At 39.7% G+C, this 24,325-nt stretch overlaps 1 protein-coding gene and 2 pseudogenes across 1 annotated transcript in view; 2 read left to right on the forward strand and 1 right to left on the reverse strand.

Moving 5' to 3' along the window:
• Alkal1 (ALK and LTK ligand 1) overlaps positions 1-21,157 on the forward strand; it is a 35,401-nt gene extending 14,244 nt beyond the window's left edge. The window contains exons 2-5 of the mRNA NM_001195732.1: positions 14,999-15,052; positions 15,866-15,946; positions 17,466-17,542; positions 20,696-21,157. Coding sequence (NP_001182661.1) covers positions 14,999-15,052; positions 15,866-15,946; positions 17,466-17,530 — 200 coding nt within the window. The 3' untranslated portion in view covers positions 17,531-17,542; positions 20,696-21,157. The remainder of the gene's footprint in view (positions 1-14,998; positions 15,053-15,865; positions 15,947-17,465; positions 17,543-20,695) is intronic.
• Gm7417 (predicted gene 7417) lies at positions 5,830-9,632 on the reverse strand (annotated as a pseudogene).
• Positions 6,700-8,818, forward strand: Gm2147 (predicted gene 2147; annotated as a pseudogene).
• Positions 21,158-24,325: the final 3,168 nt, after the last annotated feature.

Here is a 24,325-nt window from a genome sequence, read left to right on the forward strand (position 1 = left end):
TGCTCTACACTACCTGATTAGCAACCAAGGAGACTCCACCTGTGATGGGCTGGCTCACCATCAGACAACACCTGCTGACCCTACATCCCCATTACCTCCATGGGAACAAGGCCAGGCTGTGATGAACCCTTCCTCAGACTAACCACATCCCTAAAACAAAGCATCGCTAAAGACAAAGCACATTTTAGCCTCACTTTGACAGAAGCTTTTCTAGGCTTCCTGTGGATAATGGCACAGGCCGGTGTTTTCAGAAGTAGAATCCTGCCCCAGTCATACCAAAAGTGACCTTGGTAATCACGTGTTCCTGATCTCTCTCTCTCTCTCTCTCTCTCTCTCTCTCTCTCTCTCTCTCTCCCTCTCTCCCTCCCTCCCTCCCTCCCTCTCTCTCTCTCTCTCTCTCTCTCTCTCTCTCCCCCTCCCTCCCTCCCTCCCTCCTTCCCTCTCTCCTGAATCAAGCATCTGGCCCTGGCCTTGTTCATCCAACTCAGCTCTTCATCCAATCCCTGGTCTACAGTTTCTAGTAGATCCAAGAATGCTTTTGATGACAAGGAGTCCTCCTTTTCCTCCCCATCTTCAAGGAAATATGTAAGAAGCTTCTATAAATGGCTTCCTAACAAAGGATGTCCCTGTACCACCACAGTGTAGAATGGAATTTGTCGTCACTGAAAGGGTTCCTCCTGGCCTTCCCTAGGACCAATTTTTCCTTTCCCACATCTGAAAGTAGAAGTAACTTCCTTGTAGTATAAATTCCACCTTCAAATGAAACTAAAATGAAGCCTGACAGTATTTGATCTCTCTTCAGAAGTAGTTTGACCCCTCTCTCATGTTCAGTGAAGAAATGCAGTCAGAGGTGGCTATACTCTTGGTCATGGTCAGGCTAATGGAATTACAATTACTATGATGGTGATTTATAAGTAAACATGATTAAATATAAATTTTAGAAGTAGTATATTTTATTCTAGATGGCATAAACATTATGTTTAATTATCTAAGGCACTTATATACACAATAAGTATGTGTGGCTTGACTTTCAAAGGATGTATATTTATGCCATGAAACGCACTGCACTTATTATGTTGTACACAAATATAAATTAACTCTATACTCATTTAAACTTTAGTTGATTTTTTTCAAAAGACAAGTCTAGAAAATAAAAACAAAACGCAATTAAACCTTTCTCTTTTTAAAATTTACTTACAATCCATCCATTGCCCCCTCTCCTGGTCCTCCATTCCATAGTTCCTCATCCCATTTATCCTCCCCTCCCCCACCATGACTCTGAGAGGATACTCCCCAACCACCAGGCCTCCCCACTCCCTGGGGCCTCAAATCTCTAAATGACTGGGCACTTCTTCTCCCACTGAATCCAGATCAGGCTTTGCTATATATGGCCTTGGATCAGTTGGTGTATGCTGTCTGGTTGGTGGCTCAATGTCTGGGAGCTCCCAGGGGTCCAGGTTAGTTGAGACTGCTGGTCTTCTTATGGAGTCCCTCTCCCCTTCACTTCCTTCAGTCCTTTACCTCAACCATAGGAATCCCTGACTTCAGTCCAATGGTTGGATATAAGTATCTGTGTCCAAGTCAGCTTCTGGTTGGCCTCTCAGAGGACAGCCATGATAGGCTCCTGTCTGTCAGCACATTATAGCATCAGTTACAATGTTAGGCCTTGGTGTCTCCCCATGAGGTGGATCCCCAGTTGGGCCAGTCACTAGACTGCCTTTCCCTCAGTCTCTTCTCCATTTTTGTCCCTGCAGTTCCTTTTGATAAGAATACTTCTAGGTCAGAAAATTGGACTTTGGGTTGGCCTTGTCTTGAGGCCCTGTCTATCTATTGGAGGTCGACTCTTCAAATACCCTATCTCCACTGTTGGGAATTTCATTTAAAGTCACTACCACAGAGTCCTGAGAGTCTCTTACCTCCCAGGTCTCTGGTACTTTCTAGAGGGCCTCCCTACCTCCCACCTTCTGAGGCTGCTTATTTCCATTTACTCTGCTGGCTCTTTGGGTTTCTTGCCTGTCTGCTCCATCCATGTACCTAATCCTGTTTCCCCTTTCCACTCTCCTTACCTTCTCCCACACAAATTACTTCCTCTCTCTGCCTCATGTGATTATTTTCTTCCTCCTAATAAGTGGGATTGAAGCATTCTCACTGGTCTTTCTGCTTGTTAAAGTTCTTAAATTCTATGGGTTGTATCCTAGGTATTCTGTATTGTTTTGGCTAATGTCCACTTATTAGTGAGTACATACCATGTATGTTTTTTGGGTCTGGGTTGTCTCACTCAGGATGATATTTTCTAGTTCCATCCATTTGCCTGCAAAACTCATAATGCCCTTATTCTTAATTCCTGAGTAGTATTCTATTGTGTAAATATATCACGTTTTCTATATTCATTCTTCCATTGTGGGATATCTTGGTTGTTTCCAGCTTCTCACTATTACAAATAAGGCCTCTATGAACATCGTGGAGCATGTGCCCCTGTGGCATGGTGGGGCATCTTTTGGGTATATGTTCAAGAATGGTATAGCTGGGTCTTCAGGTAGGTCTATTTACAATTTTCTGAGGAACTGTCAGATTGATTTCCAGAGTAGTTGTATCAGCTTTCAATACCATCAGGAATAGAGGAGTATTCCTCTTTTTCCACATCCTCAACAACATCCTCAGGTGCTTTCACCTGAGATTTTGATCTTAGCCATTCTGATTGGTGTGAGATGGAATCTCAGGGTCATTTTGCTTTGCATTTTCCTGATGACTAAGGACTTTGAATGCTTTTTTAAGTGCAGGCCATTCAAGATTCCACTGATGAGAATGCATTCTTTAGCTCTGTACCCCATTTTTAAATTGGGTTATTTGGTCCTTTGGAGGTTAGCTTCTTGAGTTCCTTTATATGTTTTGGATATTAACCTTCTATCAGATGTGGGGTTAGTGAAGATTTTTCCATTCTGTGGTTGCTGATTTGTCCTATTGGCTGTGTCTTTTGCTTTACAGAAGCTTTTCATGTTCATGAGGTCCCATTTATCAATTGTTGATCTTAGAGCCTGAGTCATTGGAGTTCTGTTTAGGAAATTTCTCCCTATGCCAATGAGTTTGGGGCTCTTTCCCACTTTTTCTTCTATTCAATTAAGACTATCTTGTTTCTGCTTCTAACGCATGGAATAATTTGAGGTGTGTTGGTATTAGCTCTTCTCTGAAGGTCTAGTAGAATTCTGCATTAAAGCCATTTGGTCCTGGGATTTTTGTGATTTGGAAAGTTTTTACTAACTTCTTCCATTTCCTTAGGATATAGGGGACTGTTTAGGTAGTTTGCCTGCTCTTAATTTAACTTTGGTATGTGAAATCTGTCTAAAAAGCCATCCATTTCCTCTAGATTTTTGAGTTTTATTGAGTAAAGCCTTTTGTAGTAGAATCTGATGATTTTTTTTTTTTTTAATTTCCTGTTGGTGATGCTTGTAACTGTATCTCCTGTCTCTTTCCTAGGTTTTTCATTTCCAGGGTTGTGTCCATTTTGGGGGGGTGCGCTGGGAGGGAAAATGGATGTGGAGAGGAAGGTGAGGGGAACCTGATTTGGTATTGGGTGAGGGAAAAGGACTGAAGCCCTTGAGAGCCAGCAGAAAGAATGTAAACAGGCAACCTCAGGAAATAGGAGCTTAGGGGATACCCCAGAATGCACCAGAGACCTTGGAGGTGAGAGACTTTTAGGACTCAAAGGGAGGGACCTTTGGTGAAACACCTGACAGTAGAGAGAGGGAACTTACAGAGCCCATTTCCAGAAGAGGGCAGGACATCGAATGAGGGATGGGGTTGCCATCCCACAGTCACATCTCTTGTTGGGGCCGGCCAGCAGCTCACAAGTCCGGGTTCGAGTCTGGAAGGCATTTTGGAACTGAAAGAAAAGAGAGAGCCTAGGCCGGTTGAGAAATAATGGAACCAAGACAACTAGTCTGCTCAAGGTTCACATGTTTAATGGCGGACAAGCTTTATAAAGGAGAGGTGAAAGCCCGTTCCTCCAATTCATCTTTGGAGCCTGGAACCAGCTGCAGGTGATGATGTGCAGGATATGGCATGGTCTCCGGAATAGATCAGGGGGGCCTCTCAGCAGGTAGCAGCATCTTGAAGAGGAACAGACAGTGGCAGAAAAATAGAGTGATCTAGGGAGGAAGGCTCCACCCTAGATAATCTTCTTAGTGGCAGCAAGGTCAAGTTCTGGCTCAGCCTGCTTCAGGCTTGTGGGAGGCTACAATCTCTGACCCATAATTGTCCCTGTCTGAAAGAATTACAAGGATGGAAATGGAGAGGAGCCTGAGGAAAAGAAGGTCCAGCAATAGGCCCAAAGTAGGATCCAGCTCAAGAAGAGGTCCCAAGGCCTGACACTATTACTGAGACTGTGGAGCACTCACAAAAAGGGATCTATCATGACTGCCCTCTGAAGGAACCAACAAACAGCCGAGAGAATCAAATGTAGATATTTGCACCCAACTAATGGACAGAAGCAACTGACCCCTGTTATTGAATTAAGGAAGGCCGAAAGGCTGAGGAGAAGGGCAAACCTGTAGGAGGACCCGCAGTCTCGATTAATCTGGACGCTCTAGATCTCTCAAACACTGGACCACCAAACAGACAGCATACACCAGCTAATATTAGCCCCCCAACACACATACAGTAGAGGACTGTATTTATTCAGAGATGATGCACCTAGCCCTCAAGAGACTGGAGGCCCCAGGGAGTTTGGAGGTCAGGTGGGGTGGGGGGTAGGGTCATCCACGTGGAGATGGGATAGGGTTGGGAGGAAGTATGGGATGTGGAGCAGTTGGAGGGTGGATGGGGGGTGGGGAATGGAATATGGAGTGTAAAAAATAAATTAAAAATAAATAAAAAAATTTAAAAAAGAATCTTAAAAGAATCAAAATGTAAATTTTTATATTAAAATCAGTCGCATCTACTTTAAATCTCAAAAATGCAAATTTACTCATCAGCAATTCCTATTAAATCATATCAGGAAGCTAAGGGCAAAATGGGTATAAAAAAATCAATCATCAATGAGAGTCAAGTCAGTTTCTTCCCTGACCATAAAAGGTCCCTAGTTTAACTAATAAGAGTGTGCCTTTCTGAACTTTAAATTCTTCCCTAAAAGTTGCTACATCAAAGCCAGTAGCAAAAAACATCTCAATCTAGCTTCACTAATAATTTTATTTTTCCAACTGTTTTCTAAGGTTAGTGGTCACTGCTGACAATCTACATCTCTAAGTTCTTCTCTAGGGTGATGATTGAATTTTTAATCTGTTCCAGCAGCAATGCCTAAAAGAGATCAATCATTATTATTGTGTGTGGCAGTCATACTGCCCAGTGAGGGGCTGGGAGCCCCGTTAAAGTTTTCAATACAATTCTTAGATCAAGAGGGACATGAAGGCAGCAAGCAGAGCAGAACTTCATAACAGCCTGAAGTCCTCAGGACACATGGTCCTCAGAGTTGCACACACATCCATTGTGGCAGTGGTGACTAGTGAGCCAAATTCCATGAGTTCTAAAGCCCTTTGTCATTCTTCCTACATGGCCCTCAGCAAACCAGTAAACACAAACTTTAGCTTCTTGGACATTGTGTTGTTTTAATTCCTTTTCTATCACCATAAAACACATAAACAAACAAACACCATGACTAAGAAATCATAAAAGAAAGTGTTTACAGTATCAGAAGGTGAGTCTATACCCTATTGCCATACATCTTAAAAATATATTCTATCTACCACCCCAGTGAAACTTTAGAAGTAATTTAAGCACAGAACATATTAAAGTCAGGTCACTCCTTAACACCACATGTTTTGTTTTGTTTTTTTCCAAACATAAACAGTGTACTTTATTAAAAATAAAACTGTAACACAATAACTTAGTAATGACAAAAATCAAGTAACATAAGAAGATACGGACAAAACGAATGAAGAGGCATTGCTTCAGCTCACACTAGTGATCTCCTTTAAACAAGAAAGGCTGCTAGTCTAGTGGTTCTGGCCCCACCTGTACAATTCAGGGATAAAGAATCAGTGCAAAAAAAATCCAAAATAAAACAAAAACCTATGTGTAAAGCCACCTTCAAATAATTGAATGAGATCTCTCTAGGACCAGGGCTCGAGCAGAGATGGTTAAAGTGCTATCAGTGTTGAGAACTACAGGTCTAAAGTAATATACACTATATAAAAAATGTCCTCAAAACAAAATCAGTAAGCTGACCAGATATTTCTTTCACCTCAGAAAAAGGCAGGAGGGGCAGGCGTCTGAATCCTACTGTTCTCTATCCATTGTTTGGCTATATTCATTGCCTGTACTGTTTTAATAAACAGGAAATAGTGAAAGGTAAAACACGCTACCCAAATGGAAGTTCTCACTAGTTTAAGTTTCCACTCTTTTAAAACAAGGTTAGCTTTCAGAAACAATCTCACATTTTAATTTTGCATAGATACTCAAGTCTCCTATTTGTTCAACCAAGGGCACCCAATAAGATGTACTAGCGAGTATTTATGAGCATCAGCTGTATAAATGTATTCATTCCGTGTACCACAAATAAGCTTTGTGGTGCAAAGGGACATTTGACAGAACAAGTGTAGCAGACCTGAGGGCTTCCTCTGAAACTGCCAAAACCTCCTTTTCCAAGATAAGCATCTTCAAAGTCAAGAGCGTGAACAAAACTTTTCATTAAAAATGCATACACGGGAGGAGTCAGTGTTGCTGAGATTACCAAAATGCTTTGGAGTTTTTAACTGAATCTAAGAAAGTCCAAAGTAGATTTGAGACTGTAAAGACAGAAGCTGCAGCAAGGGGGATCCAGTGCCAATGCATCAACAAAAAAGACAACCAGAGTTAGTGGAAGGGAATCTTCCTGTCTTTGTGTTTCCCACGGAGCTAATATTTTATGCAGATGATCAGTCAACACATAAACAAGTGTTGACTCTGTACAATCCCTATGAGTTTGCTTTAAAGTTCAAAGTTTTGTGTACGACTCCAAATAAGTATGTTGTCGTTGATGCTGCTGGTGCAGTGAAGCCACAGAGCTGTGTGGATATTGTGATTCGTCATAGAGATGTTTGATTCTGTCACTATGGTGTGATAGACAAATTCCGCCTCCAGGTTTCTGAACAAAGCCAGAGGAAGGCCTTGGGAAGGAAAGAGGTTATTGCCACCCTTCTCCCGTCTGCTAAAGAACAACAGAAGGAAGAGGAGAAGAGAATAAAGGAACACTTAACCGAGAGTGTGTTTTTTGAGTAGTCATGTCAACCAGAAAACAGAGCCGTCTCTTCAGGACCTAGTTTGCTAACTGTCTTCCTGGGTGTGGGATGTATTGCGGCCCTGATGCTGCTTACTCTAGGGGATATGGAATCGCTGGTGCCTCTCTACCTCCACTTAAGTGTGAATCAAAAACTAGTGGCTGCTTATATCTTAGGTCTTATCACAATGGCTATACTTAGAACATGAACAAGGATTGAAACTGACTTCTGAAGCAAATTTATCTTAAAATATGAATGTGGACTGCCTTTTATCTCTTTCACTCCATTAACACACTACAAATTATTGAATGATTTCAAATAACTGCAAAGGTATAATATATATTTTCAATTAGTCTATAATTTTATTTGAAGGACTGTAGCACTTAATGTTACAGACAACAAAGATACTTCTGAGTGACACCTAGGAAATTATTTGAGAACATTCTTTTTAAATCTATACCTGTTGTGCAAATAACTTCAACGTTATTGTTCATCTTTTTTATTTTGAACTCACTTTGATAAGGGTCATGGGTCCTTCAAAGTTTTAGATCTAAATGAACAATTGACCAGCTTGAAAATATAAAATGGCATTTATTGCCGAGACGCAAGCACCAACATTACTATGTAAGTCACAGATTTCCTCATCATTACAAGGAGCTGCTGTGGTGTTTCTGAGGGGAAACAGTCAGTGTGTGAGGGGTTGAAAACATAAGGTACTTACTGAGCGATCATGCTTACCCCGGACTCTTCAAAGAAGACAAGATGTATTGAAATGAGCTTGTGAGCTACACAACAGACTGTGGTTCAGACAACAGGCACCTCACACAAGTAGATTGGTTTTTCTGTTTCTAAAGAAAGGTAGGCATTTTTTAAATTAATTGGTCCATCCTGGCTTTACTTCTGGTTAATCTTTGATGTATTAAGGAGAAAATCACTTTTTGGGTTTCTCCCAGGTCCCTTGCCTGCCTGAGTGTAAGTGACTTGCCCTGGTTAGGAATGTCAGATGACAATTCGTTTCTGAGGACATGAATTTTTTTCATTCAAACTCTTAAGCCAAGTAGAGAAAGCCCTAGATGCCCGTGTCTATTTTGTATTGGCCACTGGGATGTTTTTTAAGTTTTTATTTATTCAAATAAATTTACCAAAAAAAAAGCCCCCTCAGCACAACGACTTCCATTTCTTGATAGTGTTCTGTGGCGTCTCACATCTGTGTGTTTAACTGTTGTCACAGCAGCTGGTCTTTCTCCTCTTAGGATTTGTATCTGAAAGCACAATGCATCGAGTCTCTTGAAAATCGAATTCTCTTTTAGCTCTTTTTATGGAATAAACTTTATGCACTGCTAATGTAGCATTCTCAAGGAATATATGTACACACAAATGTATGCCTGAAGTTGATTTTTTTTTTTTTTGGCAGAAAACAATACTCTGCTTGTAGAAGCGTTTTGTCTAGCATTTCATAAATCATTGTTTACCCATTTGTGGAGCAGCAATCATTCGGTGGATCATGTCTGTACATTGTGTAATGATTGAAAGGCACACTGAACTCATAAAGAAAACATGTTTGTGAAAAAAAAATGCAAACACGAAGTATTCTGCCTGCAGCTGTCCCACACCCTCGGCAGCTCTCCACTCTCCATTAGGAGATTCAGCAGTCATTAGTTATTTATCCCAAAACCCTTTCTCAGTTTTCAGGTTTGAAAAAAGGATCACGTCAAGTATGGAAAAAAAAAAAACAAAACAAAAAAACAAAAAAACTTTTCCTTTAGGTCGCCTCAAATTCAGTGAATTCCATTTCTTCAGACGCTTCAGTCAGGACTCCATGTCAGTCTCAACTCCTTCATTCTTGTCCTCAAGTGTTTCTGTCAGGCTGTTTGCACTCCCATCTTCAAGAGCTGCCAGATCTTGAAGAGGTGGCAGAGGGTTCCTCCAATACTGGAATGTATTATACTGCCAAAACTCTTCAGGCTGGCAGTGCACCCTGTGGGCTACCTGCGGGCTATCGCGCTTTCTATGCTGTCGCCGCCGCCCGGGCCCGGGGTTCCTCCTACTCGCCAGGAGGTGGCTCTCCGGGCTCGCGGCTACAGCCCTGCAGCTACTGTCTGTCGTCCCCACCGCCGCGTCGCTTGCTCCGCCATGGTCCCCGCGTCCCCCTGGCGCTTGAGGGGCCGAGCCATCCTAGACGGCGAGACCCAGAGCAGCGGCTCCTCGGGGATGTCGCTGAGCAGGAACGGCTTCCAAGGCACGCGGAACGTGAGCGCCTCAGCCGCACGCCGCTTGGCCATGGGCCAGGGACGAGGGTCGCGCGGGCGGCGGCCGAGGGCGGAAGGCGAAGGGCGAAGGGCAGCGCGGAGCTCGGCCCTCCAGAGAGCGGACGGGACGTTGCGGGGGGGGGGGGGGGGGGGAGCCGCCGCCCACATGCTTCTTTATGTCAGCCTAGAAGTCATAGAAACAACATATCTCAGTAGTAAGGTCCATCCAAAATTCAGTACTATTTACAATTAAAGGAACAAGGCTTTCCTCTTAACAAAACTGACTCCAGGGTTAGGACAGACATAGGGCAGGTAGTTACACTGGATGAACCTAGAGGCTACAGGAGAGCCAGAAAATAGAACGTAGTATACAAAAATGGCAAAACACTTACAATGTCAAAAATGTCAAAAAACAAAATTGCCCAAACTGGATCCCTTTTATTTCATCAAGAGAATAAAGAAAGCAGTGTTAGAATGTAAGCCAATGTAAAAATAAACATCTATGGGTCCACACTGGTATGACTAGATGACCGCCTGGGGGAGACATGTACCATGCAGCATTCTAAATTGTTCATATATGCACGTTCAGGAGAAGAATAGAATACAGTTACAGCCTTCTAGAGAAGGGCAAGCAGAAACTCTACCATGGAAGCACACAAGATAAATGCTACCTACACCAGATAAAAAATGTTAATATCAGCAAACATAATTATGCTGATGTGTACTTGATCAGGTTAAAATGATACCTATGAGATATTTCTTAAACCCTTAATTCCAGTCTACCCATAAGAAAAGCACAAATCAAAAGGACATTCTACTAAAATTTTCACCAGGATTACATAAAACTGTTGAAGTTACCTAATATCAGCATGGAATATATCAGACTGTGCTATCAGCAATCAGAGATCTCAGGGGGATGGGCTATGACTATCACAAGTTGAAGGCTAGCCTAGCATGTATAGTGACTTCCAGATCAGCTGAGTGTCCTGTCTCAAAATAGTAACAACAAAAAGAAAGATGGAAAAAACATCAGAATTAGAAGACACAAGGAGACATGATGATTGTAATGTGAGGCCATAGGGTGGAAAGAGGACACTGAGTAAGAAGCAAGCCCACCTGAAAATTCAGAGAATATGGACCTCTCTGGGTGACTAGGTATCCGTATGAGTTCACTAAGTACAATAAATTGATGCATAGTTATCAAAGGAGGTGTGTGGGGTAGAGTTTTTGGGAATACCAAACAGTATAAACTCTCTGGAATCTGCTCAATAATAAAAAAAAAGTTATTTTAAATATATAGCCGTCTTGGACTGGAGAAATGACTCAGTGGTTAATAAAACTGGCTTCTTTCCCACGAGACCTGGACTAGATTCCCAGCACCAGCATTGCTGATCTCAACTATCTATAACTCTAGTCCCAGGGGATCTGGCATTCTCTTCTGGCCTCCTTGGGCATCAGACATGCATGCAGTGCATAGACATGCATGTAGGCAAAACACCCTTACACATAAAAATGACTAATAAAAATATAGCACTCTTACGGCTGAGAGAAGGATAAGGTGTTCTGTATGAGGTGGAGAGAGAAATGGAGCAAATATAATCGACATGCATGTGTATGAATTGTATATGAATTTGCCAAAGAAAGACAAAAATGAAATTAAACACTCTCTTAAAACTTATAGAAATCTTAAATTTCTGATTCTCATGGTATTAGGAACTCTGCCTCTGTAAGGATAGTTGTGAGGATAAAGGGATTTCTCAAATAATTATTTTTATTTTCGAAAGCTTTTAGAAAACTAGTACAACCATTGTGGCCAAAACACACTGAAATAGTATAAGTGATGTAGAACAAGTTCTATATTATGTAAATGTTTGGAACTGTCAATGGTAAAACAGTAACAGTGAACATGGAACACATCCTATTTAGAAGATCTTTCATTGGGGGAACTTTGCAGGTAGCTAGATCTTCACAGCACATAGTAGCCGACTTGTCCAATGCTGGTCTCTTTCTCAAAGCCTTGTAATAGACTCTTGCATCATAAAATTCAGTTTGTTTAGTGAGCTCAGATTTCCATATGAATTGAACTGTATATTCTCCCCAAATATGTTCTGGCCCTTTGCCTCAGGTAACATGACTCTACTAGGAAGTAGTGTAACTCTGTGTGTAGCTAGTTAAAGTGAGGTCAGAGTATGAAAGAGAGGAGCCTTGGTTCAGCTTCACAGGAATCCTTACAAGTTGATGGTCACAGGAAGCTCCAGAGATAGCGGAGAGTGCCATATGCAGACAAAAGTAAGACTCAAGTGCCACCCCAGAATGCCAGGAGCTCTAGGAACCACAGAAGCTGAAAACAGACTGGAAAGAGCATTCTCTTGAGCCCTTCACAGAGAGTTGCCCAACTGACACCCTGATCTCAGACTTATTAAGCTTTCAGAATTATTAGACAGTAAGTTTCTGGTAATGTTTGGCATCCAATTTCTGAAATTTTGTTGTGGTAGCTCTGGGAAACTAAAACAGTACAGAATCTCCTTAGTATCTATAGAGGCTTGGTTCCAAAATACTCTGTGGTTGCCATGAGCCGCAGAAGCTCAGGTCTTTCATGTAACCTGATGTAATATTTTAATATAACTTACACATGTCCCTTGAATGCTTGAACTTATTCTAGATTACTTATAACATTGAATATCAATGAAATACTATATAAATAGTATTACTAAACATTGTTTAGGGAATAATGACCAGTGAAAGGTCTGCGCACAGTTCCTCCAGACACATTTTTCCTCAAATATTCAGTATACAGTGGCTAAGTCTCAAGATGCAAGAACCACAGATGTACAACTCTGACTGGACTCTTGTCATTTGTTAATGGATATGCACCTATTTTCTCTATATTTAGGGTCTGAGAAAGTGGCCACAACTACTCTACTAGTCCTATGTAGATCCTAAGCAGACATGGACACTGCATACAACATGGGAACTGCTCTAAGCAAACCAGAAACCACTGGAAATCAGTCTGCTGTTGTACTTACAAAAAGCTTCCAGGTGTTCCCACTGGTCAGTGAGACATGTAGTAAGAGGTTTTGGGTAGTAAGAAACAGTCCATTTGATATCATTTTCTTATCACATATGTAATTTGAAAACTATGTAAATAGTATCAAATAATTTTTATTATTTCTCTGTTAAATCAGTATTTCTGCTGTATGCATGTGATTGTTCCGGTGTGTATACAGATGTGTATACATGTATAAATCAGAGGAAGACATTTCTATCATTCTCTGCCTTATTTTCTTGAGATGGCATCGTTTTCTATTGGATATTTTCTTTATTTACATTTCAAATTTTTTCCCCTTTCTAGGTCTCCCCTTCAGAAACCCCCTATCCCATCCCCCTCCCCCTGCCTCTATGAGGGTGATCCCCCACCTACCCCCCACCCACTCCCATCTTCCTGCCCTGGAATTCCCCTACACTGGAGCATTGATCACCCTCAAGCCTAAGGGTCTCTCTTCCCACTGATGTAGAAAAGGCCATCTTCTGCCACATATGCACCTCCATGGTACTGCAAGCCCCCTCAACTCCTTCAATCCCTTGTCAAACTCCTCGAGATAGCATATTTGAATCAGAAGTTTGGCTTTTTGGTTAGATTGGCCAGCCAGCCAGTGAGTACTCATGGTTTGTCTATTCATTCCCTTCAGTGATCGGGTTATAGGTTGGAACATCAACAATACTCATTTTCTTTGGGAACTGGAGATTTGAACTTAGGTTTTAATGCTTGCACAGTAAATGTTCTGACCCATTCAGCTCCAAACAACTTGTTTGTGATGATTTCCAAAATGCTGGTGCTCACTGTCACACAGAAGCAATGCTTGGATCCCTGAATGCTGCCTTCTTTCCCTTCTCACACTCGTGCTCTGAGCTTACACACTGCTAGGAAAGGTAGCTTTTCTACAAGAAGGGTTCTCACACATTCCTCACCTCCTAGGATATAAAGAACTATCTCGTACCCTGGGACTCCATCAACATTGCTCAGGCTTCATGAACTCTGATTCATCTAGAGGGGACAAATGTGCCCTTCATGCCTCATTCAGAGCACATGTGGTTTATAAAGAACTCAAAACATCATATGTCTAAATGTACAACACATAGGGCCAGTGAGAGGGCGGAGTGAGAAAGGATGCTTGCTGTCAAACCTGGTGGTCTAAATTGGATATTTGGGACCCACATGCTAGATGGAGAGAACCAAGCCCTGCAATTTGTCTTCTGACCACATACATCCTATGTTACATAGGCCATCAAACACAAAATAAATAAGTGCAAATCCAGGGGGTTGGCGTTGTTTCTTTTGTTTTGCAAGAAAAAGTAAATATACAACTGACAACAGACCCCAAGGCTTAAATATTCATGAAATTTGTTTTCTTCTCTATTACATGTATGTGTGTGCTGCTAGAGGATTTTATAAACTGCCTTTTGGATGACGTGTTTTAGTGAGTAGCAGTGAGGTCTGAAGTGAAGCCTCTTCTTTAGGTTGTGTTTCATTCCAAGCTAAAGTCATATAAGCAGGTCAATCTCATGAATGACCTCAAGAGAATCTCAGCTTTGCTTCCCCTGGCTGCTGTTCTGGAGAAAGAATTATAGCGAGAACAAGATAGGTTAGGAGGCTGTTATCTAGTCACAGTCACAGAAGTATGATATCTGGGTCAGTAGACAATAGAAATGCAAGAACCTAGATGAATATTTGGAGAGGGAGTATGCAAACTCACTCATAGTGCGATGGAGTGGAGAGAGAAAAGTGCAGTTAAGATGAACTTTTTGATGTAGGCCATTGTCTTAGCTTGGGTCTTATTGCTGTGATGAGATACTGTGACCATGTCAACTCTTAGAAAGGAAAACATTTAATTGGGGGTGACTTGCAATTCAGAGGTTTAGTTCATTATAATCCTTGTGGGAAGCATGGTGGCACCAAGACATGGTACTGAAGAGGAAGCTGAGAGTTCTACAGTTAAATCAACAGGCATCAGGAAGAGCAAGTCAACCATTGAACCTGGCTTGAGCTTCTGAGACCTTAAATGCCCTAGTGACACACTTCCTCCAACAATGCCATACCACTTCAGCAATTCCACACTTTTGAATAATGCCACACCTTGTGGGCTCATTGGGGGCCATTGGCATTCAAAACACAAGATATGCAAGGGATAAAGAATGCTGCTATTCACTCAGGCTGGGAAACAGGGTTGGAGGAGCTGTTTCCTCCAGAAACAGCCAGAAAGTCCAGCAATCAGCTGTATCTCTACATTAGTGAGTGATCTATAAGGTTCCCCTGGGGAGCTGTAGAGCAAGCAGGAAGTTCTGCTAGAGCTCTAGAGCCCTGGAAAGTTATTAGAACTAAAGCAAGAGATTTGAGATCAGCTATGCACCCTACATGGATCTATGTGTTTAGTGCTATATTTATGTTTTTATAGTGGAAATCTATCCTAGAAATTACAAAGTCTTTTTTTTTCTTTTCAGAAATATTCCCAAGAGACTTGACATTGAAAGACAAATTCATAAAGCATTTCACAGGTGAGTGCATGCTTTATTAGTGACTCAGTTACCAAAAAAAAAAAAAAGACTATATAAAATCCAGTCTATGACAATGAAGCTATGGAGATTAATGTCGAGAAGACGCTTGCAGATCAACTGTGTTTCAGTCAACTGCTATTAACTTGTATGAACCAGAACTCAATAAGCAACAGAATATAAAGGATATTTTAGAAGAAAATAGAAAGGATGATTTATTGAGAATCATATGACTTTGGGATTCATTGCCATAAAGAGACTCCATGACAAAGGCAACTCTTATAAAGGAAAATATTTAATTGGGGCTGGCTTACAGTTTCACAGGGTCAGTTCATTATTAGCATCATGGTGGGAAACATGGCAGAACAGGAAGACACAGTGCTGGATGAGCTAAGAGTTCTGTATAGGCAGCAGAAGGAGACTGTGTGACACACTGGACACACTGAGTGTAGCTTGAGCACAGGAGGCCTTAAATCCTGCCCCCACAGAGGCTCACTTCCTTTAGCAAGACCACACCTACTCTATCTAACACTGCCACTTCCTTATCTGCACTGTCTCTGTCATGTTACTCAGTAGCATCATTTGATGGTTCTATGATGTGAGACACTGAGAATGAGAATGAGAATGAGGAGTGAACTTAGATCAAAGTGCACTGCCTCCCACTGAGTTTGGGTGAAGGGAGGAATTCTCAGGCCAGTTCTTTAAAGGACAAGAAGGATGGAAACTACAGTTCCATGATCTCCATGCACAGAGTGCAAGCAATTTGTTTGGAAGACATGCCTCTGTTTATAATAAGCATTCTTTCCCATTTTCCAGGGCCTGTCACATTTTCAGCTGAATGTAGCAAACACTTCCATCGACTTTATCACAATACCCGGGATTGCTCGACGCCAGCTTGTAAGTTGTCTGGGCAGACTTTAGAAAAAAAAGTTATCCAACAAGAAATGCATATAATTTTACATTTCAACAGTCTTTGGGTGGGACATAATAGACTAAACATTGGATGAGATGCTATTTATAACCTTTCAGTGCACAAGGTTAGATGTACTGTTGAAACTATTAGGAATGAAAGATCATATTCTGGTTGGAAATATTTCCAAATCTAAAAACAGCCAGATATTTCTAAAGACCAGAATGTTTGTCAGGACTGAAACCATTCATCATTATTCAAATTCCTTGGTATAAATAAAGTACTTTTTCACATAAATGAAAAAAAAGCAAGCTGTCTATGAAGTACAAGTCAACATCTTTTCCTAAGTTATTTTGAGATAAATGTTGTTTATATCATGTCATTTGTACAGTGTGTGCTGGATTTTTGTGAATGATGATAGCCTGTTGAGCAATGAGCTCTTTTGAATACTTAAGTTACTGGAGTTAATAATAATTCCAAACATAGCACTAAAAGGCTATGTTCAAAACTTCCACTTATGATAGTATACTGTTAGCTGAGTCACCTGTTTCAAATTCCTTTCTAAATCTAAAAGTTCTTTTCAATGAGTAACTTTTGAGCATTGTGTTTGTTATCAGCTAGATGATCTTTCAGAGTACTGAACTTTACTTAGGATGTTGAGTTAGATTTATATATATATATATATATATATTTTTTTTTTTTATTAAACTTACATTTAATGACTAGGGGAAAAAAAAAAAAAAACCACACTAGTCTTGTTCCAGTTTGCTTCTCTGTTGCTATGATAGAACTCTTCCCCAAGAGTGATTGGGGAAAAAAGATTTATTTCAGCTTACACTTTAACATCACAGTCTGGGAGCCAAGGTAGGAACTTCAAAGCCAGAACTGAAGCATAGGCCATGGAGGAATGTTGCTTACTGGCTTGTTCCACATGGCTTTCTTTTATATCCCAGAAGCACCTTTCCAAGGGTGGCACCACCCCCAGTGGCCTGGGCCCTCCCACATCAGTCATTAACCAAGAAATTTCCCCACAGATGTACCTACAGGGTTATCTAATGGAGGCAATTCCTCAAGTAAGTTTCCTCTTCCCAGTTGACTCTAGTCTGTACCATGTTGACAAAATGAAACAAAACAAACAAACAAACATACATACATACATACATACATACATACATACAAAACCCAACTCAATTAACCAGGCAAAACCTCAATGCAAAGACAGTGGATGACAACACAGTTTGGTGGAGAAAGGGCAGTTTGGGGAGTTAAACTCTCAGCTGCTATGAGATAAGTCACATTGGAAGCTGTTTGCTCATCTTTAAAGCAAAGGCGTCAAATTTCCAAATGTTTTCCCAGGAATGAGTAACAAAACCCATTGTTAAGCTTCTAATATGCCAGGTGCTTTAAAAACTATGGTTGTCACATGAATCAATGACAATAACATTATTTCTTTTGAATTCATAGCAATTAATTATATGTATTATTACATTTAAATGGTTTTCCTAGATTATAAAAGATGTGCTAGATTGCTGACAAGATTAGCTGTGAGTCCACTATGCTCCCAGACCTAGGAAACTTGTGCTGTGAGTATTAATCTGTCTGTCTGTCTGTCTGTCTGTCTGTCTGTCTATTCATTCATTTATTTATTTTTATTATTCCAACAGTTAACCTGTTCCTCATTTCCTTTCCTTCCACTCACTTTCTCCTCTCTATGGTGATGGAGATCAGATGCAGGGTCTGCACACAGGAGGCAAGTGTTTTCTCTACCACTGATCTGTACCAGCAGCCCCATGAGTCTCTATTAAGAGAATGTTGCCTGTAACCCCAAATTCAGAATTCTGGCACTCAAGAGACTAGATCAGGAGAGTCTGAGGGTAACCTGCTTTACTTTATTAGTGAGGCCATGTCTCAAACAACAACAAAAACAAAAACAGCAACAAAACCTCAAACAAACAAAAAAACCAGAAAATTTTGAAGAGTCCAAGAAGCTGGGGAGCTATCCTTAGCATAAACTTACTAAATGGATTTTTTTACCCTAGTTCAAACTTTATCTAAATGTGCTGTTTTAGTGAGTTAATTTTAAATGTCTTCTAAGCAGTTACATTAAGGAATATAAATAGTTTTTCTCAAAGCCTTACCAGTCCTTAGTGGTCAAAAAGACTTCAATAGTTTTCAGTCTCATTAGTATCATACAGGAGCATTCCACAGATACACAGGTGAACAACTATTAACAGGTTTATCTTAAATGGTCAAATTCATAATGGAGAAAATAGTAGGCTTTAAAACTTTAATTTACATAGTACACACTAAAAAAAAAACCATAAAGGATATTGGCAAGATAGGAAAACAATTAGGTGGTCATGGCGGTGTATGCTGTAATTCCAGCACTGGAGAAATAGACTCAAGAATGGACAATATAGCAAAAGCCCATCTCAAAAACAAACAAAAGTCATAATTATAAATACAGGGAAGTTGAAGTGACAAAATTATCATATACTTTAGCCCATTACATGGCAAAGTGAAATGATAAATTCAAAGTTGTATGCTGGATTAATTATTCTAGGTACCCAAGGAAAGAAAGTATTTATTTGTAAAATTGTAACAGCTCAATAGAAATGGTAATTGTCACGCTCTCCAGTCAAGTCAGTGTAACAGGCTGAGGCTTGAAAGCTGCTCATGAAGCAAAAGAGTTTCACAGAAACTCGTTCTTGGAGTCTGGCGTTCTCTCTAACCCATACATTAATTTTCTATTCCTGCGTTAGTCTAGTGTATGGATCTACGTGCTCTCTTTTAAGATTATGTTATTATAAGTGCCTTTTAAGATTGAATTCTGACATAGCTAAAGTCAGTGTTCCAACAGTCCTAGAATGTCCTTGAGCAAGACCTTGGGCTTGGAATTCAGTTCTGCCCCTGGTATTACACTATCACCTTGAGTAAAAGTTAGGTCGCTGCCCTTCAGTGGCAGGTAATTATGTTTAATTATTTATTTATTTTTATGTCAGTTGATGCTTTGCCTGAATGCATGTTTGTGTGAGGTGCCAGATTCTCTGGAACCGGAATTACAGACAGTTGCTGCCATGTAGGTGCCGGGAACTAAACCTGAGTCTTCTGGGGTAACAGCCAGTGTTCTTAATCACTGAGCCGTCTCTCCAACCCTGATAAATTATAATTGTAGTTTATAAATGTAGATTCTACACAAAACACCGAAAGAGTCTAATGTTTTTGCTACCTGATTGTTTCTAATCTGAGTTCTTTTCCAGTGTGGTACAAAGTCAATTGGGTGGGGGTGGGAGGTCTGCTCTCAGTACCATGGATAATTCGCTACAAGGCACTTGGTTCTTCAGGTCAAGATGGTGGGGAGTGGCAGTTCTGAGTACCAGTATTCTAGAAATATTCCCAAGCACCTTGCATTGGCCTGTGTAATTCAGCCTATCACAGATTTTTGCACACCTCACAGACTTCTGAGGTGCTGAAACTTTCCTGTGTTGAAAACAGTGAAGTGTATAATTCCACACATAATACTAAAGTGCTATCACACATAATTAAAATAGTGATTGTATGTGATGAATCAGTTGAAGCTGTCTTGTCCCATTGTTGCTATTCTTATTATTTTAAAGCAGCCATTGCAAATTAGAAACATAAGCACTGTGAATTCTGAATATTCACAGCCACAAAATTTTTCCTTGTGTAAGGTGAAGCAATTGTGCTAACTCATTTCAGTATCCACTGATAAATTATATGAATGGATTGCTTCTAAGCTGCTGCAACCCTTTTGAATTTTCAAAACATAAATACATAAAATACATTCAACTATTGAAATTACTTAAATGAATTCATATTTTTCCCTTTATTGGTTTTTAACGTATTTTACATTAAACGTATGAAGTTCCTAGATTAATATAATAATTGGGCTTGTTCCTCTCCTAACATTGTATGATTATTTAAAACATGGGCCTTGGGATGTAGTTTAAAGGTAGATCATGTACTTGTGTTTGCATCAGGTTCTGATATTAGATCCTGCTAAAAAAAATCAAGATGGAAACAGTTTTGAAGTTTGGTGGTTTCTTTTGTAATATTCTGTGTAAATGCCTGTTTCAGATTACTATATATCCAAGATTTCATTTACTTTTATCTTATGTGTATGTGTTTTTGCCCATGTGTGTGCCTGGATCTGGAGTTGTAAGCTGTCATGTGGTTTGAACTAAATTTCCTGGAAGAGCATCCAGTATGTGTCGCTTTTGAGTCAGCCCTGTTTCAGATTATTTATTAAGTGGTTATAATCGCAAGTTTAATACGTTTTAGAAGCATTTTTCTGTGTTACATGTTTTCTGTCATTAGGAAGATTATAATTTTCCTTCTGTATAAAATTCCCTCCTCTGCGTCTGCATACTAGCCTGCTTCCTCAGCATATTTCAAGAAAGATAATCTAAAGGTGGGCATGGTGGCTCACGCCTTTAATCCCAGCACTTGGGAGGCAGAGGCAGGCAGATTTCTGAGTTCGAGGCCAGCCTGGTCTACAGAGTGAGTTCCAGGACAGCCAGGGCTATACAGAGAAACCCTGTCTCGAAAAACAAAACAAAACAAAAAAAAACCAAACAAACAAAAAACTAAAAATGAAAGAAAGAAAGGAAGAAAGAAAGATAATATAAAATGTAACTGTAACCATTAAAAGTGTTAAAATATTTTGTATTTTGAAAACCAGTTTCTTACTATTTTTCTTCTCTTTTCCACTTCAGACATTTCATAAGAAGCAAATATAATTTGAAGAAAAAGTGCCTGGAATCATATTTAATATAAAAAATGGACATGTTTAGTTTTGTATGAACTTGCATGAAGTAACTTCTCAGGAGAAACCTATGAGTGGCTACAGGAAGAGGACGCTTCCCTGGCTTACGTTATGGACACAAAAAGTTAGAGTATTTTTTAAGATCACATATTGTAAATAGAATATTTAAAACTGTGCCTTATTTTTGCTAGGAATATTATTTTTATATGGTTAATATTGTATGGTAAATATTTAATTATGTTAATTGTATCTCAGTAGTAGTGAAAAAATAACTATTGCATATAATTTTAGTGATGTGTTTGTCAGATATTGTGTTCAGTTTTTTAATTCTTATTTAATATTTAAAAGCTTTTATTAATAATTTTCTGTCCTTATTTGCATTAATTTGAACTGTGAATTTTATTAAAACAGGAAAACGAAAAAAATTGTCATTTCTTTTAATGAAAGCTATTTGAGTAAAATAATACTATGGAAACCTGACAAATGTATATATGAAACCTGACATATATGTACATATATGTGTATTATATATATTTGTAACAAGTATACTGAGGTAATTTTTTTTTAGAGATTAGATATCATGGTTTTGCTGTCTTAAATAGAATAAAGTCCAGGTAGTTTTGGATAGTTGATATGTGTGCCAGGGAGTGAGATGATTATGTGTTTTCTGGATTCTTTCTTTGAACAATAATAACAAAAATTATACTTGGATGCATTTAATTACCTTCACTTACAAGAAAGACCCAGGACAAAACATTTGAAAAGCCCCATCCTTTCAGAGAATATACAAAACACAAGTTCCAGTACAGATGCTGTCTATGTGTTATTTTGAGAAAGGGTCTCAGGTAGCCCAGGCCAGTCTGGAACTGCATGGTGACCTCTCACTCAGCTTCTTCTACCTCCTGTGTCACGGTGATGTGACAAGTGTGAAGCCCCATGCCATGCTCAGCACAAATACTGACTCTAGTTCAATGCCACATGTAAGACACCACTCCTACTTTTCAGCACCTGTGATTTTGCCCACCAGTCAGTATATGGTATGCGTTTATGTGTTTATGTACATACTCCTTTGTTCATCAGAGGAAGAAAGACACACTCATACGTGCCTTTGGCTTTAGAAGTATTATGGAAAATGTTATAAATTTTAACATTTGTTTTCTTTGACCTATAGGCAAAGATTTACAATGATCATATTAAAAAATGCCAGACAAGTCAGCATGGGGCTTACACATAGAACACTATCTTGGATAGACTTCTTTCTGAGGAAAGAAGGTCATAAGTTCAAGACCAGAGTGGACGAAATAGCAAGACCCACTATCCTAGTTTAATTCTTTTTTGATATACTGAAACACTGGTCTAAAGCAAGCTGGGGCAGAGGGATTGTTTCTTCTTACATGTAATCATTGCAAGAAGCCAAGGCAGGAGCTCAAGGCAAAAGCCTGAAGCTGAAACTGAAACAGAGATCACAGAAGAACACTGGTGAATGTCTGTATGCTCTCTCTCTCTCTCTCTCTCTCTCTCTCTCTCTCTCTCTCTCTCCCTCCCTCCCCCCTCTCCTTCTCTTTCTTTCTCTCTCTGATTTCTTTATTTTTATTGTATGCACATGAATATTTTGCCTGCACACTTGTCTGGTGACTGCAGACACTAGAAGAATGTCTTCTATAACTGTGTCCCCTATAACTGGAATTATACCTGACTTGTGAGCTGCCATGTAGGGGCTGGGAACTAAACCTGATCCTCTATAGGAGTAGGAAGTACAGTTAAATTTTGAATCATCTCTTTAGACCCATCTACCTTTCTTATAGAGCTGTCTAGGAATGTATATGAATACCTAGGTGTAGTGGGCTTGGCCCTTATTCATTATTTAGTGATCAAGAAAATTCCCACATGCCAATCAAATGGAGGCAATTACTCAACTGATGGTCCCTCTTCACAGGTGTCTCATGTTGATAACCAAATTAGCCATCACTTGTAGTCTCAAAAGAAAAAGACCTGAGTGGATATGATACGTGTAATAAAACTATATAGTATAGGTGAGAAAGAGTACAGTGCTTTCATTTAGCTACATTTATCATGGTTATTATATTAACTACTTTTGGAAAATGAAAAAGGTTTGCATAAAATATGAAGAGAGACAAAGAAGTTATTGAATAATGGAAAACAGATTATTGATGGGATGTACCAAACAAAGACATAAACTAGCTTAAAGGGGCTTTGTGATTAGTACAATTTCAAATGGTAAATTATTTGAGATGTAATTCTATAAAATTGAATTTACCATATGATCATAGTTGACTAGTATATTTCAAAAATGCACTCTATGCTATATGTTTTTGAAACATCCACTCAGGTTAATTAAAAATAGCAAATAAGATGACATTGATTTTACTTTATGACACACATTTTCTCATTGTATTGATTTAAACATAGGTTGAAAATAAGAAACTTTTCTCTATAGATACAAACGACAATGACAAGTTTCTCATTTGGGAAAACAAAAGATGAAGAGGTGAATAAGGAAAAATTACTAGTTTCTTTTGTAACATCCACACATAAAAGATGTGCTCCTGTTTTATAAGCATCATGTCAGGAGGTACAATGTGTTCTGAGTATTTAGAATGGTGTTATCGAATCGAGTTTTTCTGACACAGTGAAACCTTGAGTTGTCTTAATTTTCTAACTTTCAACTTCTTTGTTGTGGGAAATACTAGAAAAAGAAGGGGCAGCACATTCTAGTGAATGTGCCTCTGCTCAGGTGGTCAGCCCCATGCTTCAAATTCCCCGAGGCTGTTGTGGTGCTCATCTGGCAAACCCATGCTTTGAAGCCTTACCTTTCTCTCTTAAAACCAGACACAACTTTGTTCAGGAAAAAATGGTAACTTATTCTCTGAGTGCAACAACTAAAACCTAATCTTGTAAGCCTTATTAAAATCTGATTCCTCCAGTGGCAAATACTTTTGGATCTACCATGATACCAGGAAATACTAGCAGCTACATCTTACCACTCTGCTGTCGCCGTTCCAAAAGGACCTAACTCTCTCCTGCTTCCCCTCTTTCTCTATCCAACACAGAAGTCCTGCCTACTCACCCAGTGATTGGCTCCTTTATGCATTAGGAAATTGGTTCACAAGATACCACCCAAGCATGTGACTCATTCCTCATTTCAGACAACCTCTCCGGGGAGAGCAGAATTAACATAAAATACAAGCAGCACAGAACTATCCACAACACTTCTTTCTCACATTGTTTCCTGAAGAGGCAAGATGCTCTTCACTTGGCTGAGCACAAGGCTCAGCTCTGTTCCTGCCTAGCAGGCATGGGTTCTATCTCCAGTGTTGAAGTGTGTTATTCAAATCCTTCAGAGTGAAGGAGAGGTAGTTCAACAGTTTGAGGGACAGATGATTGGGTTTTATTGATTTCTACTCTTTGCAAATTGATTTCTACTCATTCTTTCATAATTTGCTCATATTCATCCAGTGTTTGTTCTTTGCAATAGGTAAGTGTTCTATTCACCTGCAATAAATAATGCCTTCAAGAAATAGAATAGACCCTCAGTTGAGGAATTGCCTTCATCAAATTG

This window comes from Mus musculus, chromosome 1 (assembly GCF_000001635.26).
Source record: "Mus musculus strain C57BL/6J chromosome 1, GRCm38.p6 C57BL/6J".
Classification (NCBI taxonomy): domain Eukaryota; kingdom Metazoa; phylum Chordata; class Mammalia; order Rodentia; family Muridae; genus Mus; species Mus musculus.